The 21,092-nt window shown below is 40.1% G+C and overlaps 3 protein-coding genes across 9 annotated transcripts in view; 1 reads left to right on the forward strand and 2 right to left on the reverse strand.

The window, feature by feature from the left end:
* Positions 1–10,770, reverse strand: part of Kst (spectrin beta chain, non-erythrocytic 5 kst) — a 60,449-nt gene extending 49,679 nt beyond the window's left edge. The window contains exon 1 of the mRNA XM_071714784.1: positions 10,330–10,770. The gene's annotated coding sequence lies outside the window, so the exon portion shown is untranslated. The remainder of the gene's footprint in view (positions 1–10,329) is intronic.
* Positions 10,771–13,721: 2,951 nt separating this feature from the next.
* Positions 13,722–16,373, forward strand: LOC139777402 (U3 small nucleolar ribonucleoprotein protein MPP10). The gene is made up of 4 exons (XM_071714807.1): positions 13,722–13,910; positions 14,137–15,478; positions 15,727–15,835; positions 15,921–16,373. Exons 1-4 carry the CDS (start codon positions 13,837–13,839, stop codon positions 16,289–16,291), a joined length of 1,896 nt encoding a protein of 631 aa, XP_071570908.1. The 5' UTR covers positions 13,722–13,836; the 3' UTR covers positions 16,292–16,373.
* Positions 16,374–16,527: 154 nt separating this feature from the next.
* The window catches only part of Tgo (Aryl hydrocarbon receptor nuclear translocator homolog tgo), a 36,589-nt gene continuing 32,024 nt past the window's right edge, over positions 16,528–21,092 (reverse strand). For 3 of the 7 annotated variants that reach the window (XM_071714805.1, XM_071714806.1, XM_071714799.1), the window contains 7 exons: positions 20,636–20,827; positions 20,363–20,521; positions 20,064–20,232; positions 19,806–19,963; positions 19,249–19,427; positions 19,030–19,174; positions 16,528–18,377 (listed from right to left, as the gene is read on the reverse strand). In XM_071714805.1, coding sequence (XP_071570906.1) covers positions 18,163–18,377; positions 19,030–19,174; positions 19,249–19,427; positions 19,806–19,963; positions 20,064–20,232; positions 20,363–20,521; positions 20,636–20,827 — 1,217 coding nt within the window. In that variant the 3' untranslated portion in view covers positions 16,528–18,162. The remainder of the gene's footprint in view (positions 18,378–19,029; positions 19,175–19,248; positions 19,428–19,805; positions 19,964–20,063; positions 20,233–20,362; positions 20,522–20,635; positions 20,828–21,092) is intronic. The other 4 variants (XM_071714800.1, XM_071714803.1, XM_071714802.1 and 1 more) reach the window with 4 other exon arrangements.

A 21,092-nucleotide genomic window follows, 5' to 3' on the forward strand; every position in this document is an offset into this window, starting at 1 on the left:
GGTTACTGACGATGGGTCGGCGAGGCTAGCCGGCCGACGTGAATGGAAGGTGCTATTTCACGAAAATGCCGTACAGCACAATGCAGCGATATCTAGCCGCGGTATCTCAAGCACTTGCACACGAGACACACGAGAACGCGCGTCGACACACGGGGTGTCCTTTGTAAATTTCGACTTAATGGCCTTTATACTCCCACGTGCCACATTCGTCTTCCCTCTTCCTCCGTTATGCGCGTCGCGCACCATCTAATACCTGTACGACGAGGCTGTATTTACCCCGACCTATTGTCTCCCTCCTCCCTTCCTCTTCCCGGGGCGGGGGTTTAATGTTTCGCGTGAAATAAGTATGTCCGTGAGCGAAATTCGTAAAGTTACGGGAAGTATAACCTTAAGGTATTTATGGTATGAAATATGGAGAGGCTTGTCCGCATTCCTTGTGCGATAGTAGGCTGCAAAGTTTGGAGTCGACCCTTGCTTAAGAATATTTTGATAGTATAATGTGGAGGTATTTAATAATGAAACAATTAATAATGTGTGAATTTTGACAAATTATCTCATAAAAGGTGATAAATAGAAACTTTCTTTCTTAAATTTTTTTTAACCGGCTACGGTAAGACATTTCCTTAATACGCTAGTTAAGCTAATTAATGACCAAAGTTAGTAGCTTCCCGACTAATTTTTGCTGGATTCTTAAATTGTCATTTTTAAGACATTAGGAAATGATACAAAGAATCTTGTAATTGTTAATTTAATGATATTAGATAAGAAACGGATCACTTTCCCATTCCTGGAAATTTTTCCCACCTTGAATAAATTTTATACGATTTGTTGTCAATGTCCGACATTTCGCATTTTAGAATCGTGTAAAACGCATCATGGGGCAGAATCGCAGCTGCATATCAGGCGTGAAATTCCGTTCAGCGATATGAATACAATAGAATATAACGCGCGAATGTAAACAGATAACTTAAAATCCAATGAATAAAGAGTCATGCCGAGTAGAAGTCTCGCCGGCTGTATCAATAGCTCGCAAAAGGATTGAAGCGAGTTTGCTGCGACACGACGTAGCCAGCATCACTGCTTTTCATTGATTTTCATTGAACTTTAATTGCACGTCTGTCCGAAGAAGTAGGTCATATAGAAATTAACGGAATACTTTCTTAATAGAAATCTGGACTAACGAAGAGCGCATATATTTTCTCACGAGTTATCTATGAATAGTTTCTAATTTAAAGGCGTTCATTAGCCTAATGATGCTGCTTTGTCCGTATCGAATGATATTAGAACTTCATTGACGATTAGATTAGTTGGTGATCTCTTTATTGTCTCGTGTGAAATACGGATACTTCAAGGTAATTTTAAAATAAGATACTATATTATGACGACTGCTTTTTTTCTCCTTCTCTTTCTCTCTCGATCGTTGAGAATATGCGTGGGAAAAGTTATGGTTGAAAAAATTAATTTCTGGAATGTAGACATTTCCACGTTATATCGCCGAATTGCGAAGTGCTATTTATAGATAGTGACAGAATAATGACCAATCACGAATTAGCGTGACGCGGCGCGTTACATTGCAGAATACGTAAAGATTTGGGTGTCATCAACTGTTCATTTTAATTTATTCATATTCAAAAAGCTGTTTACCATACCGCGAGCATCTTAAGCAAGCAATTTTTCTTGACAATTCCGGTCGTTAAAAGGCGCGCGGTTGGTCATGGGTGTATAATCGCGGTCTTCCTTTCGCGGCGATTAATCTCCATGAGTAATATCGATGTACGAAGGAAAATGCAGAAAAACCGCTAACAACATCGTTATTGCGAACGATACGATGTGGGTGCTTAGGCCGGAGTGAAAGTGACGAGCGTATACTACGATCGTATCGTCGTGTAAAAACGATTCTGGCCGGATGAGGAGCCGTGCACGTAACGCGCGCGCGTTATATACCTTACGTACGATATGAACGGGCTGCAACGCACGTAATAAACGCCTCTAAGCCGGAGGTCGGCAACCCGCGGCTTTCGTAATTAATTAAGTAAGAAACACAAACGCACCCTGTCCCGGTAACGCATCCATCACAATTTCCTCAGCGCCGCTTTCAAAATAAACGTACGTTATACCGACGATTTCGATTTATCGCCGATTATTCGTCCGCGTTACGTGACTGCAGAGATAATCGTCGACGATTCGGCAAAGTTATCGATGTCACGGCGAAATATAATTCTCCACACTTTCGCTATAAATTATAGATAATTGTATCGATAGAAATTACGGGAGTCGCTATTGCCAAAACGTACAATATGATGATCAAAACATTTTTATAAGGAATGATGACCTCCCGACTTTTTCACTGGAACAGACTGATTCCAAATTCATCAAGAAATCATTAAAATGCATCGTTACGTACCTAATATGTTCGTTCGTCTATATGCATCGTGCCTCGTGCAACGATTCACCGTTCGCAGAAAATCATTCCCGCGATCCTGGCGTGAAGAATCCGAGCGATTTACCGCAGGTGATCGATGCGGACTTCTGCGCCGATCGATTTAAGTTTCCGCTCCGTCGACTTAATTCCCTCGGAACATCTCCGCCGCACGAAATGCATAAGGCTGCACGCGCCAATGCGCATTCCGCGGCCGAAACGGGGAGAGAAAGGGAGAGAATGAGAGATGCATCCGGACGGGACCGTTAGCTTTACGTGCATGCGAACAATTCCACGGGATGATACAGTTACGAGTATGCAACTTCTCTGCATCGTCGCGCGTGTTCGGTAATGATTTCTGGCTTCAGAGGACGCTTCAATTTCACAGGGTCACGATACTTTGGGGCGTTCGATATCGAAGATGAATCACAATATCCGCGCGATGCATTTAGTCGAGGAAGAGAGCTTTGACGATATAATAAATTACATTAAAATCGATTTATAAATAATTTATGCGAAATATACAGACCGCACAAGTCACTCCATTTAACTGACGGATCGATGCGATCGAAGACGATTCTCTTTTTATTAGCTATTACACGACACAACTGTCCAATTTTCACAATTGTATATTTTCGTATATCTAAGTCGCAGATTGAAATAAAGTCCACTTTCTAAATTGATTAATTGTAAGGAATACAATTTTGCAATTTGTTTTCCGAGGCTTGGTCTGCCAGAAGGTGAACTTTCAAACGCTAATTACTCGAAAAATAATAAAAGCCTCGATATTTTTGTCGAGATAATATCGAATTGAAGGAATAAAACAGAAGCGAAATATTCTGTGCTATTTATAATGCTAACACGTTTTCGCTCATGCGAAGCTTTTATTAAGCGTCATTTTCTTGGCCTATACGTTGTTTTATACTTCTGGTTTGCGCCTATCGCGATCGACGGCGACCGTTATCGTTAAATTATTGCACATCTATATAATATGTCTGAATTATGCATTAGCAAACCGAGCGATCCAGCCGCTCAACCGTGTCGCCGCATTTATTCGCTATTTTATTGCGGCGCGCGAAATACCGAGGTGTTTGTCACCGTTCATCGATCTGTCATCGACGTGGCATCGTTAATTATGCCTAGGATCGCACGTATCAACCACCTGTTCCCGCCTATTCTGATCGTCGCCCCGGCCGGCAAGGCGCCGATTCCCATCCCGCGTTTGCATTGAATGCGTTTTTCAGATGGCCCCATTTAGCGCTAAATATGCGGCGGGAATGTGGGTTATTCTCTCCTTCCGCAGTCGCACTGTTTTCTCTCACGTTATTCATCGCCGTAAAATTTATCCCCTTCCTCCCCTCGTTACATCTTTTAAGGTCATTTATCGCACCGGTGAGCATAGCTTTTATGACATACACTTCGTGTAAATCAAACGCAATAGAAATATGCTCGGGGTTCTTTTTTTACTTTAAAATGTTGATATTTTATAACAAATATATTTCCACAAGTTTCTAACAGAGACATCATCTTACGTTTAATTACTGAAAATAAAAAACTAAATTCGTTAAAGGATCTAAAGAGATGGCATTCTGACGATTGGTATCTTATTGTAATTACGAACGATTTCATATGATACTAATTATGATGGCGAGACGCCAGACGGGGACCACATGCGCTTTCATCGTCACGCCATGAGTTGGTAGCGTGCAAAAAATTCCGTTGCCGATGGAGCAGCGAGTTTTTGTGATCAAATGCCAAGGAACATATATTCTACCAATTCTGCTGTCTATGCGTACAGAGACCCATTCGTCGGATATCCATATTTATCGATTGCGTAAAGAATGTGCCATTAAAAACAATGTGACGATCGCAACATGTTGTCGAGTGCATAATAATTCTCGCTATTTATCCTCGTATCTCCTTCTCTCTTCTTCATTGCGTCCATATGTGACAGACAGTTTACAATGCATCGAATAACGATCCCCCGGCTTGATGTCACGGACGGATAGAAAGCCGACAAGAAAAATCTACATTCCTGCATGTGTCTCTGGCGATTTTACATTCACCATCGTGCCGGCGAACGGCTTCAACCTGCTCGTCGCGTGAGCCAAATAAAGCGCCGTGTCACGCTTCTTCATACCGTATTCCGTCGCCGTGCGCGAAGAGGGTCACGTCGAAAAAGGGTCTGTCGCTAATTAGCCTGATAGGGCGCTATCGGGGACAATCTGCCGGGATCTGTGGGGCATTAGTCTTCCGGTTCCGATTTCGACCGGAAATTTATGTAACTGGTTCGTTAAACAGCTTGACGACATTATTATTTTGATTTTGAAGCCAATCTTTTTACCTTACCGTTTCATATTTGTTTATGCGAAAGTGAAATATTTCTTTTCGATGATGGATCATTCTCGCGAGTCGCGGCGCAGTAATAGCATACCTCAAAGAGTATCCTTGGAATTTTAATTTCGGAATAAATTAAACTCGGCGATCATGCCTTGGAAAGAAATTCTGCATTGATGTTCGTAATGTTACCGCAAATGACCTGTCTTTATGATAGAGTCTTTACTATCGCAGTCCATAAATGTAGCTGCAATTTATCTCCTTTCGTATGCCGCAGAGCTGGTGCAAACGCGACTTACCGATACAAAACGGCACCGACAAGTCGGCGATAATTTGTCATAAATTCACTTAATCCGCGAATGATAACGTATCGAGAAGCAAACATGTTACGTGAAACAGATTCTTTTCCTTTTCGACAACGCGTCTCGCGACCACGGCTTGCCACTTGGCTTGCCAAAGAGGTGAAAGCATTCGCGTGTATATAATTTATTATTAAATACCTGCCACATGTGAGCGCTCGTAAATTATACGCCAAGTTTCTTAGTTCACGTGTTCTCGTTCGCGGTAGGAAGCCGTATTAATTAACGCGCATGGGAAATTAATTGGAAAGTAGTAACCGTTCTTAATTGTGCACCGTTGTACTTGAAACAATCAAAATCGATCGTCAGATCGTCAGATCGCGTCTTCGCGCTGCATAATACAATTAATTGTATGAGCACCGTCGAATTCATGGCTGCATAAAATTCCCAATGTCGAGCCTGAACGTTTTTCTTTATGGATATCGCTTTCCAACGCGGGGGAATAAAATCCTCGAGGCCTCTCTCTCTCTCTCTCTCTCTCTCTCTCTCTCGAATCTGCAAGCAACACCTGTGGAATAAAATCCCCTCGAGGCCTCTCTCTCTCTCTCTCTCTCTCTCTCTCTCGAATGTGCAAGCAACACCTGGGTTGCCTAATCGCGCGAGAGCGATTGTGAAAATCGACGAGCCGCTTGAATTCCCGGCGATGCCTGGAAACCTCGCGCGGGTTTCGATGAGATCGATGGTCGTTTCGCGAGGTCGCGAGTTTATCGTGCCTCTTGGAATGTGCAGCACGTCTAATGGAACTACGGTCGCTTTCGAATCCCTCGGAATTCTTTGTCGCGCGCCGTCAGGTATCCCTTCGATCACGAGTCATGGTGAACGGTCGCGGACTATCCGGAATTATTCCATTATGTAATCATAGCCTATATGTCGATGAACTTGATCCGCACCGTTGATCAATTAATTGCGCCGTTGGTAGTGCCGTAATTAAACCGTTGGTTCAATCTTCCGTGTTTGTTGGCAACGAGTTGTCATTACTAATAGGGATACCTATACGAGACGTACATGCAAATATTGCCATACCTTATAACAGTTTCGTAACAAAATAGAGTGAGGCAGAATTTTAATTCCGCCCGAATCAAAATTCGAACGCGGAATTCTCGGTGATCGCGCGACACGTTGTTATATAATAGCGTATTTCAACAGGATGGAAAGAGTACAGGAACGGTAGTGATAACTCGATAGTTTGCAACGCGCGCGTTGAAAGTAGTCTCGATAGCTTGCTTGACCTTTCTGGCGTCTGGAATCTGACATAAGAAAACTAATACCGTTGATACCTGTCTCTCTCGGTATGTTTATCAACAATTTTACTTCTAGCTAAGCGTGCAAACTTACAGGAATGGCACTACAGCCACTATCCTCGATATGCGCGGAATGTGAAAGTGAGCACGAGAAGAGAATATAATTCGGTTTAAAAAAAAAAAGGAGATCTAATTGTGGAGTACCTGAAAATCGTAACTGCAAATATTGAAATTTGCGTTTACATATGTACCAACCGGTACGTGTACATAAAACTTGGGACATAAACGTAATGGTCGTAAGCCATAAAATCAAACGTCTAATTTTATGGGTCAGCGACGTAAAATTCAATGACCAAAGTAATCCAAAGCGTAATTTGCAACTATGACTATGACGCACCCTGAGCTATTGCCCGCGCGAAAGCGGTGCGTCGGAAAGCCGGTTAACTATTCGAACGCATTGCCGCAAAATTTCTCCTTGGAAAATATTCGAGACAGGCCGCGTTTCACGAAAGTTTTTTTTTCCCTCGTGCGGGGACTCCGCGCCAATCGTCGATTGACGGAAGGCGGTGGTCGGGTCGATCGTGGGCCTTGAAGACCGCGTAACCCGAGTCGACCGCCGCCGTCTCGGGGCCCCCGTATAGGTCTCAAGGATCCCTCCGGGTTCGACTCCGGATCCGGCGGAAGGGGGAGACGCGCGAGTACAGGCTCCTAGAGCGGTCCAGCAACTTCACAGAACACAGGCATGCGGTTACGCGCGCGCGAGCGCATGCACACACGCGTGTTGTGCGTACTACTCCCCGGCTCTCGGTAGTATGCACGCTACCGCACGCACACAGCTTCCGCCTCTCACAGAGTTACAGCATCGCGCGCGCGCGCGCGGAGACGCCGCGCCGCGTCGACTGGCGAAAAAAGATCCATTGAGAGTTACGGTATAATACCGTATTTTATTGTAAAGCGCGGAGAAGCACCCCGGAGGGATCTGTTAGAACCGTCTAGCAACGTTTAAATGCAATATAACTACAAATCCCACCCGTGAACACGCGTGGTACTCACAGCTCTCGAGTCTCGACTTTCAACTCTCGTTTCTTAACTGTCGATCTCGATATTCTAACATCTAACTTATAGCTATCAGGTTTTAATCTTCAACTTTCAACCCTCTTGACTCTTTATTCTCGCTCAAGTCTCGACCCTCGGTTTTTCTAAAATTTTAGCCTGCAAGTTTTAAAGTCTCGAATTTCAAGCCCACGTTTAAAGTACAAGCCTGAAGTCGCGTATTACGATACGTTCTCTCAATTTGTTTTCGAGTCACAGATCACAGATATATATATACTCTATTACATCGCGTGACAGATTGCTTCTGTAAATTTGGCTAACTAATCTTATCTCATCGCACACAAGCCGCAAGACAAATCGTTTTTTAACATTCCTCTGTAATCAAACTCAATATATCTGACAGTTCTCCTTGGCAAAAAATTCTTGCCAATGCTACGCCCGATCTTTACTCGGAAGAGTCGAGAGGATACAATAGTTCATTAACTGTCTCTCTCTCTCTCTCTCTCTCTCTCTCTCTCTCTCTCTCTCTCTCTCTCTCTCTCTCTCTCTCTCTCTCTCTCTCTCTCTCTCTCTCTCCCCCCCCCCCTTCACTCCTCTCCTCTTTCTAAGAACCTATGAATCACTTGTTACGCAGGTGCGCGGTTTCGTTACATGACGATGCCCTCTCTTTCTCCTCCTGGCGGAGTATCTGCGATTCGCGATTGCATCACTCATTGTTCCTCGTGGAACGTGCACCGGAGGTTGATACTGACGCGAATACCGTTTGTGGAAGGATCGAAGTACCGCTCTAATTTCACGTACACCTAAGCCGAGATCCGCACCCGTTATAATCGCCGCCGAGAGAACTCGTTCGAGGCGAGGAAAAGGAAAACTCGCGGACCGGTATATTTTTTTTTTCTAGATTCCACACCGTGTCCGGTTCGTCGCGCCTGTAAGAGATATCGTCTAGCCGAGGCGACAAATATTCTTCCTTTTCCAGAAATGTTCACCGGATATTTTATTCTTTATTTATCTGCGATCAATTTCCTCGATAATTGAAAAGATATCAATATCTACGAGCAGTTTAAAAGCATGTCATGTCTGTCTAATGTGACGTGTGGACTGAAAAAGAAATGTCAAACGTTCTGTAACTCAATATAATAAGTAACAAGGTAATTTTTTGTTTTTATCTTTAAGTCATAAGATAGCATTGCTCCCTGTTATAACTGCAATCTATAATTAATTTTAATACGCGAAAAGAAGAGTATTTGCACAATTATGAATAATTATGAACTGAATAATTTCGAACTGCGAGTCACGCGGTACAATTTTTTTTTTAGGCTAATGCAACGAAGGATTTATTAAAATATTTCTACAATACCGTCGTAATTTATATGTTCACGGTCCGTAACGACAGAATACGTTGCAAGTGGAGAAAAATTTGAACGTGACTAAATAAAAAGGAAACTCGTGTTCTTGCATACGCTCTTTAGAAATCAAATGAAATTTCGCAAGGTATCGGAAGGTTATTATGTCAAAGGCGATTTATATAGAATACGCTTCGAGGAATTTCTATGGCCGCAGGAAAGAAGTAGTTCCAGTATACGTACTTAAGGAATTCTCGAATATTGAATTCTAGAATATTTCGTGGAATATTGAAATGTTATGTTCTACGCGTTGATTCGAACGTGAAATAAGCGAGACGTCTATACCAAATCGATCAATTGGGCGCAGAAAATTGTTAAACATCACGTTACGTGGCTGTTCAGATCACGACGGATTGTCCTGATGATCATTCCGTTAACATCGCCGCAACATTTGTCACGGAAAATCGCCGTGGATGATCATTTTATGCTTCAGCCAATTATACCACTGAAAAATGTTTGCAAATGATTGTTGCTCGATTCGAGCAAAGATTCTATTTTTCGTTGTGTCGTTGATATTCATGCCAACAGTGATATGATCTTTTAAACAACAGATATATTTATAATTACATATTTTTGGATATACGAAAATTTTATTCTCTTTTAAAAGATAATTGAATAATATAAAAGATACTTCAGATACTAAATAACGAATTATTAATTCAGTTCATAATCAATGTCTTCTTGAGTTTGTTTATATTTATTAAAATTTTCCAAGTATAGGGATTATATATACATATGTGTGTGTGTATATATATATATGGAGGGGTAAAAACCACAGTGGTGTAAGTCAAATTTTTAAAAATATTTTCTCGCGTGCATAGATGCAATCTGTACAATATATAAATTCCATCTATGCACACGAGAAAATATTTTAAAAAATTTGACTTACACCACTGTGGTTTTTACCCCTCCATATATATAATTGAAAAGCAGTCACTATCACAATACCAATATAGATCAAGAACAAAGTTTAAGTTTTCTATGCAATAAACAACACGTCACAATCAATTAATGGCTAATCGGCGATAACCCGCTATCACGAAGTGTCGCGACCTAAATACCCCTCATCAGTTGCTTTAGAAATTACCGAGCAATCCTATTCGTCTTACAATTAATTATATTCGCTTTTCCTACAAGTCGCATGTGTTCCGGAGTAATAAACAGAATCATGTGACATTTCGTCAAACCGGTTTCCTAATTGGATTTCGATTAGATACGATCCCGCGGATCCATCATGATTTTTCTCGGCAGGTAGAAGCAAAGGTATAGCGGCGGCTTGTATAGCTACCGGCTCTCGCGGGCGAAACTCGTTCCGGTCGCCCGTTCGCCGATTTCGCAATTTTGGATTCCACGGGCGCACTTCGTCCGCGCGGACGAGCGAGTTTAGCTTGACCTGGAGAACGATCGATCGGCGGGGTATGAATACGCGAGCTGATAACCGGCCGCTGATCGTCATCGGCGTGGTACAGTTCGTCGGCTACACGCGGCTACAGGCTACATGCGGTAATACACACCTTCCTTCCTTGTATGCGCGTGTGCGAGTTATCCGAAAACCGGAGCGGCGACTCTCTTCGATCGGTATCGTGGAATCACCGTGTGGCACCGTGTTGTGTGAATCACCAGAAAAATCCACCAGAAAAATAAACCAAATGCACACTCCGAAATTTCTCTCTCTCTCTCTCGTTATCGTACACTCGCGCACAGTTCGCCGCGGAAGTTTTTCTCTATTTGTTTTTCGAAATTCGAATTGTACCCCGAAGAGAGGCAGAACGCAGAACGCACGGTCGGCGGCGCGTGCGTGCACGCCTCGCTTCTGCGTCCGTTGGAGAGTTCGCGTTCTCTCTTTCCGCGTGAACCGGCGTGAACCAAGCCGAGATCTGCGTCAATGCCTCAGCGCGGCCACGGACCTGCTCTTCGTTCGCTTCGAGCCGCTTCATGTGCCGCAGCCCGGCAGCCCTTCCCTTTACTTCGCTCGCCCTCGACGTTCTTTCCCCCTCCGCCATGCCAGACGCGTTTCCCCACCCCATCGAAAAAACGGGTTCCCCCACTCTGCCGCTCGACGAACAAGTTTCCCTCCTCTTCCTCTCCTCACCGCGTGGCGAACGAGTTTCCCCACTCCACGTGGCAAACACGTTTCATCGTATCTGCTTCTGATACGCTACAGGGTCCTTGGGCTTTTGTTTATCCCGCATTTTGGGCCAGTTTCCACACATTTTTTTCATTTTTGTATAAGATTTTAATTTGGAAGAAATAAGTAGCACGCGTAATTGTAATTTAGCGTTCAAACTAATGTCTGTCGTGATTATATACTTATGTCAAATACAATTTATATCTTGAATAAATCAAATTTACAATTAGGCAAACATATTTTTAAGAAAACACAGTTTTAAATCTTTAAATTTTATCTCACTCTACTAACATATAGGTCTACCAAAATCTTTATACATTTACATTTAGGCCTGCAATATTAAACTATAATAAAATATTGGTTTAGAAAAACATTTTGGAAACTACTTATATAGCAGTTATTATTAAAAATAACATGGTAAAGGAAAAAAAATAGAATATATTCAATAAAGAAAAAATCTAGGGTACCAGAATTTATAAAAACGCTACTGAATCATAAAGTATGAAGAATGAAGATGGATTCGGATTTTATGATCTCTTTGAATATTAATATTATTAATAATACATTTTTTTACAGTTTTATAGGGAATTTAGTCTGAGTTAAATATTTGGAGGTCTTTGAATGTGGATATCCAATTATTAAGTACTTAGGGTGCTGTCACATGGCAGTCAGAAATTCGGAAAACGGAATCTCGGAAAAGTCCGAAATTTTTGTGACTGGGCTCCCCATGGACTGATATTTCCGGAATAAGTAAAAATTGAAAAAATTATTTTTATTGTTTTAGAAGAAAAAAGATACTTACCGTAGTAGTAGAGTCTATTAAAAAATAAAGCTTCGACGTATTTTTTATTATACTCTAAAATTATATAGAAATTTCTTTAATTTAAAAATATATTAAGGTTAGAATGCCATTTAGTTTTCCGTAAAAGTCGTTCCATGGGGAGCCCGGCCCTTGAAAAATCGCACCGATCGAGCTGACTCTAATTGGTTGACCCCCTCTCCGTTACTTTTCCGAGATTCCGTTTTCCGAATTTCTGACTGCCATGTGACAGCACCCTTAAGCTGTGTTTCCACTGAGGGCGTCACGCGTCGCGTCATCCATCGCAACCAATCAAAACATTTTATTTTATTACATTATTTGTGACGGAATGTTCAGATTGGTTAACGATAGACGACGCGACGCGTGACGCGCTCAGTGGAAACTCAGCCTAAGGAGAAGCCTAAGTGGAAACAAGGCTTAAGGCTGAGTTTCCACTGAGCGCGTCACGCGTCACGCGTCGCGTCGTCTGTCGTTAACCAATCGAAACATCTCGTCACAAATAATGTAATAAATTAAGATGTTTTGATTGGTTGCGATGAATGACGCAACTCGTGACGCACTCAGTGGAAACTCAGCCTTACAAGTGAAAAAAGAGATATTGCTCTCTTTCTTGTAACGTACATCACACAATTTACAAGTACTATCTTTTTAGAGAGATTGAACTACCTGACGCGATTAAGCATATGTACACAATTGTCGGCGATATTTACGTCATTGGCCTAGTTTACACCGATCTCTTTATACGCGTATCAAATAGTATATTTGAACTGATCAGCCAATAATCAGACTTATTTACTAGTTATTTACTGTTTAATACGCATATGTACACAATTGTCGGCGATATTTACGTCATTGGGTGCATCCAGAAGCACGACCGCTCTGAGCCGCTAAGTAGTAATCAAATGTGATTGGTTGGATCTAAAGGTAAGAACCAATCACATTCAATTGCTACTTATCGGCTCAGTGAGTGGTCGTGCTTCTGGATGCTCCTATTCTTGAGTATGCGCTTCGTACAGAAACAAGGAGATAGAAAATATCTCTTTCTCTTTCTCTATTCTCTCTACGTATAATACAGAGAGATAAGAGAAAAGGTATCTTCATGCATATAAGCTCTTTGTGGCTACGGTCCACAACACTACAAATGCTTTGAAGCATATTCTTCTCCTTTCTTTCAATAAAGAAAGAAGAAGACAAAGAACGCTTCGAAGCATTAAATGGACCGGAGCCTGTGTCCAATAAGAAAGTATGTTTTAGGGACTTTAGCTAGAAATATTTCTTATCCCTAAAAAACAAGTATTCTTATTGGACATTAGACATTTTTAATTTGTTGTATTGTTTATAAAATATTTTTTAGACACTTTCTGCTAATTATACGCTCAATTGATTTTAATTAATTGTGATTATTGTATGGTTTTCCAAACTCTGAAAAGTTTTTTCCAAATATCTCCAAATGATTTCCAAACGATTGGATAAGATAATTTTCAATAATTTTTAATTTGTTTGCCAACTATACGTCGGTTATGCCCGTATCATACTACGGATTGGGATTGAGATTGGATTGAAATTTGACCAATCAAAACAAAGTTTACTAAACTTGAGATCAGTTTTCTCTGTTCTGATTGATTAAATTTCAATCCAATCTCAATCCCAATCCGTAGTCTGATACGGGCTTTAATCTTCCAATCATTCAAAAGCCCATTGGATCTACTTGGGGATCATAAGATTTATCAATGGTTGTGCATCTATCGAAAACATAGTTTAAGCAATTGTGGCGTTCGATGCGTATTGTACATAATGGGCGCGTTTAGCAGACACAACTGTTGAGTTCGTCTTATCAACACTGTGCGTCGATTGGTTGGTTCTAAAAGTAAGAGCCAATCATGTTCCACCGCTACTGAGCGGCTTGGTCTGCTGAACGCGACCAATTACGTGCATACCCATTCTTCGTTTGTGCCCACAGTTCATGATTCGTCATGTTTTTATGGTTGGAACACATGTATCTGGTCACATGGATTTGATTTTTCATCGTTTATGAAATATTATTTAATTAATTTGTTGTTAATATAATGGAAAATGGCCAACATCGAGATTCTTGCTAATATTTTATCTACTTTTGATGGTATTCGCTCGCCAGAACAAATAAAAAGGTTAGTAAAATATTACGAAATTCGATGTCATTTAATCGTTAACCTACGATGCTCCGAAATGAGAAAAATAATTTTTATTACCGTAAAAAAGAGGGAAAAGTAATGCTACAAAAATAAAATTTTATAACAAAAATTTACACATTAAATACAAAATGAAAGTTTGCACTAAACATAAAAAATTGAGCGAAAATCTGTTTTGAGAGCATAATCTTTTTTTCAATTTCAGTGGAGAAAATAAAATCGATGTAAGCTTTTACAAAGCTGTTACAAAGAATGTTTATGATTTTGCCAAGGAGCAATCCTGTAAAGAGGAGAAATTTTATAGAAATACGAATTCATTGCCAGAATTAGTCACAGAAGGCTTCGATGAGGAGCAAATTTGGCAGCAATTGGAACTGCAAAACGAGGGCGAGATAGCACACTTCTTAAATAAAATCCCAACAATTTTATCTGAAAGTAAGAAATTGGTGGTTCCGGTGAGCTCTAAAAAGCCTGAATCTATACAGATTGAAAATGATAATTTCGATCAAGAGGATGAAGGCATGTCCGAGGAGAAAGACTCAGAGGACGAAGATGTAGAAACTAAAAGCAATTCAAAAAAGAGAAAACATAAAAAGTCCTCCATTGTAGATGACAAATTCTTCAAGTTACAAGATCTCGATGAATATTTAACTAAAGAAGAGAGAAAAGAGAAACAAGGAAAGGAAAATACTGAATCTGACGACGAATCAGTAGATTTATTTAACGATGATTCCGAGGAAGAAGATGGAGATAACGCTGAAAAGAAATACATAAAGTATGCAGATTTCTTCGATACTCCCGAAAGTGAGAATGAACAGGCTTATGAAAGTAAAAATTCAGATCACAGTGTTAATGATTCTGAAGAGGAAGAATTGGAGGATGAAGAGATGGATCTTGACGAAGAGGACGAAGAGGATCAAACAGTCAGAAAAGTAAGATTTAATCTTACTAATGACTCAGATGAGACAGATAGCTTGGAGAATAAAGTGAATCATAATAAGAAGGATAAAGAAGAAAAGATGGAGGAAGACATAGAGCCGAAATCCACTTTGGAGTCTCGTCAAGAAAGGCTGCAAATGAGAATTAAAGAATTGGAAGAGGAAGCAGTCAGTGAGAAGCCATGGCAATTGAAGGGCGAAGTAAGTGGTCCAAATCGACCGCAGAATTCCTTGCTGGAGGAGTTTGTGATGGTTGATATAAATACAAGGCCGGCTCCTGTGATCACCGAGGAGACTACTATGAAGCTGGAAGATATAATCAAGCAGCGGATTAAGGATAAGGCTTGGGACGACGTCGAGAAGAAGTTCAAGCCAGTCGAGACACCGTTGGAATATAAGAAAAAATTGATACTAGATCAAGAAAAGAGCAAGGAAAGCTTATCGCAAATTTACGAAAAGGAATATCTGAGGCAAAAGCAAGCGTTAGATCCAGAGAACAATGAGAAGAAAGAGGAAATGCCACAATTGCATAATGAAATTCGACAATTGATGCGTTCTCTAGTCTCTAAATTAGACGCGTTATCTAATTATCATTACACTCCCAAGATGGTAAGATTTTTCATGATTTACGTTAAAAATGAATCAAACCTTGTATAAATGTGATAATTATAGTTAGTAATAAGTATTTACAATCGAAAGTAATCGTTCTGAGATAAATGTTTCTAAGTTTCCTTTAGACTTAGAGACTATCCTTGCAGTTTGTATAAATAATTTTCTACTCTCATTACAAAATGTTTACATTTTGAGGTACTCCTAATGGTTTCTAATGTTTATAATATATGTGATTTTTATTTCAGGCTAAACCAGAAATTAAAATCATTAGCAATATACCTGCAGTTAACATGGAAGAGGTGGCACCTGTCGCGACCACTGATGCTACTCTATTAGCACCTGAGGAAATTAAAAGTATTTATCGTATTACATTTAATATGGCTATCGTTGGTTTACGATACAGCATTTTTAAAATTTTATTTATAATTCCTATTTTCAGCCAAACCACGCGGCAATCTTATCGGTAAATCAGAACGGACGAAAACCGATATGAAGCGCGAGAGAAGGCGAAAGAAGTCGAGGCAGGGTGCTAAACAGCAGGCAATAGAAAAGAAGGAGAAACTCAAAACATTACAACCAGGAATCGCTAAAAAGTATAAGGATAAGAAAGAAAAGGCTGCATTGCTTAAAAAATTAACGAAGGATAAAAATGTTACAAAGTTAAACGAAACAACGCACAAAGTCGCGAAGTCCTCTACTGCATTTTTCACGCAATTGCAAGATCAAGTAAAAAGTAAAATGAAAATTAAAAAAGACAATTTGTCCAAGAAAAATACTAGCGCTGCTTCGGCTGTAAAGTTAAAATTGTAAATTATGTAGTTTACATTTTTAAATTTGTTTAAATAAAATTAAAATGAAAAATTTCGTTATATTTTTCATCATGCGCTTTGAAGATTTCATGCTGTTTGTTTATTATATCTTGTTGCCTCTTTTTGTGCCATCATTGATTATAATCGCAACGGAACGTAACTAGCGAGAATTAACTTACAGCGATGTAAGTCCTTTACACTCTTTGCGTAATGTAAGATACATATGTACACTAAAGATATTTTTTAATACCTTTATTGCATGATATACGTATGCATTTCTAACACCCTTCGCTCTTTAAATCATATGAATCGCGATTTCTCGTGGAGCTATAATACGTGGGTGGATATTGTGCAAAGGAATATATAACAGTGGATAAGGGATTTGTGAAGTAATCTTTTCCTTTGATAGAGACGAATTCATACTTAACACTCGCATATAAATATTGACGCCTGCACCAGGCCCAATATATTAATTATTGTCAAAAAGTGATGGTACTCTTCTCGTCACGATGTAGGATGATTAAAAAAAAATCATGCGTATATGTATAGTTCATATATGTATTAGTGAAAAATGTTCCCAATTCATCATGATATGCTGCAATTTCGTTTCAATGTGCTTGTCAAAATTTGCTAAAACACGTACAAACGCGCTAAGTCACACGTGGTTACTTATAAATGCAATTATTCGTATGTGTAACATTATCTATATTTTTTTCTTTAAGAATATCTAAAAACGGTGTCTTGCACAGAGAAGCAAAGGTGGATTACGCAATTTTTGTACATTGTCAATGTCTCGAACGATTTCTTATCGCGTCTTGGTTTATGATTGCACTGTTTATAATTACAAAGATCTAAATTAAAATAATTAAGCTAACCTTACAAATCTAACGATAAGCTGGTATTAAAATTACCGTGATTTGTGTATAGATTTTTGATTGAGAAGTTTTTTAAAAATACTTTTTCTTATTGTTTAGAGTACACTTCTGTTATTTTCATTTTTCTTTTTCTCCGTTAAGTATTTATCGAATCGCATGATATCTTAAAATTCTTATGAAAATTAAAATTATGTCACTTGATTTGTATAATAAGCACAGATGCTTAAATATGTTTAGAATACCTGTAATAAGGCCATGAATATTCATCTATAGGCCATTCACTAATCAATCAACTTTATAAATAGCTTTCACCGCCATGAGTAGATTTGATAAATCTACTCATTGGAATTAATTTTTAAAATTTAAAATTTAATTCCAGACTCATTAAATACAATTGTATAAATCATTGAAAGCATTTATCAGTTACTAGTATCTTCGTCGGTAGCGCATTTAATTTCAAATGTAAAATTTATAAATGTAAAATTTTATTTAATATTTAATAGCTTTATGCCAAATGTAGATAGCCCATCTGTGCGCATTATAATTCATTTCGAGCACTAGTCAATAATCGTCATGAAGATACAGTCGCCTTTGATGTTTTAATGGTATTTTCGCAACGAAACCATGCTCATCAATTTAGATAATTATCTCAAACAACCAGAGCACATAACGCGACGATCATACCCGGTAGCTTCTGATATCCATGACAATGAATCAAAAACCTCTCATTATAATACGTATGTATATGTAAATAATCCGGTAGACTAGGCTGTCCTAATCCCAGTGCGATCGTTTTTTGCGTAAAGTCTATATATGCAGTGCTAAATTGTTAAATCGCGTTTCTCTTTTCTCCGTGAACAATCCGCCGGATGTTGACGTGGTACGGATGCCCAAGATCAAATCCCCGAAGTGATACTGAACAGCCGGGGAAAGCCCCGGAGAGAGAATTCCTCTAAAGTAGAAGCTGCTTCTCAGAGGCATACCGCCTTTCTCGTTGCTACTCGAAGTTAGTGTTGAACATGTTCAGTTCCTCGAAGCCGGACGAGCCGCCTTGATCTTGCAGCATTTGCAGCATGTCAGACAGCTCTTGCGGTTGTGTGCCGGGCCCGGCCTGTCCAGGATGTGGTGGTTGAGCTTGCGCGGGCACCTGAGGGCCGGTCTGTCCGTCCGGTTGCTGCGTTTGATGTTGTTGACTTTGCCAACCCCACATACCTAACGGCAAACGCACATTTAATTTTCGAATTCGAAGTATAGGCTCCAATAGAATCCGGGCCCCTGGTACACCAGAGGCTGGTTGCCAGAGGGATGGGTTTTTAGTGGGTGCAAGTCCCACATATCCCTGAGAGACCGGATCTCAGGGTATGCGGCATGTATAAGTCCTCCCCTCGAGGGGGCATCATGCATAGGCATTTTCCCCATCCTACGCAAAAAAAAAAAAAAAAAAAAAAAAAGGCTCCAATAGAAATACACGAATATAGAAAACGGGCTAACTAAGAACCAAGCGCGGTAAATAATCCGCGAAAGTTTTATTATTAATTATTAATTAATAAAACTTTCGCGCATCATTTATCGCGCTTGGTTCTTAGTTAGCCCGTTTTCTATATTCGCACATTTAATTATTTGCAATTTCGTATGATATTTGGAATACATAGTGTGGTGACCATGTGTGCCCTTACCTACGTGGCACCACACTAAACAACCGCGCGCAGGTGAAAACGCACTTTCTCGCAAGCGGTTGTTTAGTGCGACTCGCAGAGAGTTGTATGGTATTTTTGGGGACTCATACAACACGCATTCCACCTACAAACCTCACCATCATCCACGACTACGCTATCCGCAAACATAGCAACATCAAAAGACTAACCAGGATTATTAGGCACTGTTGTGACTGCATGATATTGCTGTGTAGCCGGAGTTCTAGCGCCGCTACTGAGTTGAGTGTACGTCGGCCCGCTCGGTGACCTTGATGGACTTAATTGACTGTATTGGTAGCCCTCTGTCACAGGTTGCTGTTGGAAAATGTAGTAGAAGTTTTAGATATTTGTAACTTTTCGAATCTATTGAAAAACGAAGAATCAAGTACCTGTCTTCCAATCGCCCATGTTTGCGGAGTTGGAGATGTATTAGCCGGCTTTTGAATCCTACTTAAAACTGATGAGGACGCGCTTTGTTGTCCAGGTGACCCATAAGCTATCGGCGACTGTGTCGTCTCGTAACTCTGATATACGTTCTGTGTACTGGACGGCCTTGGTTGTTGCGGACCTGCAAATGACATGCATTCAACTATTTGGCTGTGCAATAAAAATAATGAGAGCAAGCGTGACGTAGCAGACAGCGCACTGGTCTGCTAAACCAAAGATCTCAGGTTCGAATCCAGTCCTGGTAGAACCAAAATAAATAAATTGTATCGCTTGTCTCTCCTCCGCGACGGAATGGCAGCCCGTCAGGAGTATCCCTTGCCTCGAAACCCCCTCTACCTTGCCGTTCGGATTCGGCATTAAACTGTAGGTCTCATGTGCTTGTGTACAACGCACCACAAGCACATGACTTTGGGGGAGGCCTAGGTCCGACTCGGACTGTTGCGCCATTGAAAAAAAAAAATAAATAAAAATAATAGAGAATACGCTGTAATCATCTTACTGGCTGTAGCTACAGTGGCTGGATGCTGCATCATATGATGCGCGGAGTAGAGCGGATCCCTGGTAGGATGTCTCTGAAGGGAATAATCTAGACCAGGTTGTCCATATGCAGGTACAGCTTCATTCTCCGTTTGACCGTCGCTACTAGGATGAAATGGCCTGGATAAAGACATGTGAATATTTTTTTCCATGTGAAACAAAGGGGCAAGAACCATAATACGAGATATCTTTGAAGCTTTAGATACAGTTTTATTCTTACTTTGCTAGCATGTTTGTGCAGACGATATATTCAAAGTTTTCGTCGAACGGATTTAAGAACGCAAATGCCGACGTCCTCAACCACACCCAATTGCGGTCCTTAGCCCGAAATCTGTACATCACAGACAAGAGTTGCCCTTTCAGCTTCAACACTGCAAACAGTTTCATAACTGAAGGCATATGTTAACATGCCATTAAAAACATTAGAAAAAAAATAAAAAAAATAAAAAAAATAAAAAAAAATAAAAAAGGGACATTAAAAAAAAACATAAAAATGTGAGGCATAATGCAGAGCATTACCTTGTTCAAAAGTGTCCCGCATATGTGTCACATCCTCATGATGGAAAAATTCGTAGCAAGGATGACCTAAGAGTTCCGATGGATTGTAACCCAAAATTCCGCACACTCTTTGATCAACGAAGGTAAATTTACCTTCTGCAGAGTGACGTGACATAAATTCTACGACAAACAAAAACACAATTTATGAAACTATAACTAGCCTCTGCCTGTACTGTTGGATAAAATTAATTTTATTTAAACTTCCAATTAAATTGTTAATAAGACGATACTTACCGTTATTGCTATTGGAACCTGTTAAGTCGCTACTATTTGGTGTGCTAGTGACCTGTAATCGCCCAATGGCGACAAGGCAGCAATGCGTGGAGGCATTCTCATCTGTGACCACGCCGTCTGGACCAGTTTGAACACCCCCAGGACCTCTGTCACCTAGACCCACACCTGGTACACATGGGGGAACAAAATCACCTACAGCGTAAAATCATGAATCAGTCCATGATTTCCCGTTGATCGGCTTGAAGAAATTCTTATACTAAAACTATACGCTATATATCATAAATATTTCATACTGATATATCGACATATCAAAATAATAGTCAACAGTAATTTAGGATTATAACTACATATTGAAAACTATATATAAAAACTATATATTAAAATGTCAAGAGTGTCAAGACGTTATAATAAAAAATCGATATCGTACTTTTTGAAATTCGAAAGTTGCAAAGCGGTC

This window comes from Temnothorax nylanderi, unplaced genomic scaffold (assembly GCF_030848795.1).
Source record: "Temnothorax nylanderi isolate EJ_2023f unplaced genomic scaffold, tnyl_v1.0 TNYL_tig0146_pilon, whole genome shotgun sequence".
Classification (NCBI taxonomy): Eukaryota; Metazoa; Arthropoda; class Insecta; order Hymenoptera; family Formicidae; genus Temnothorax; species Temnothorax nylanderi.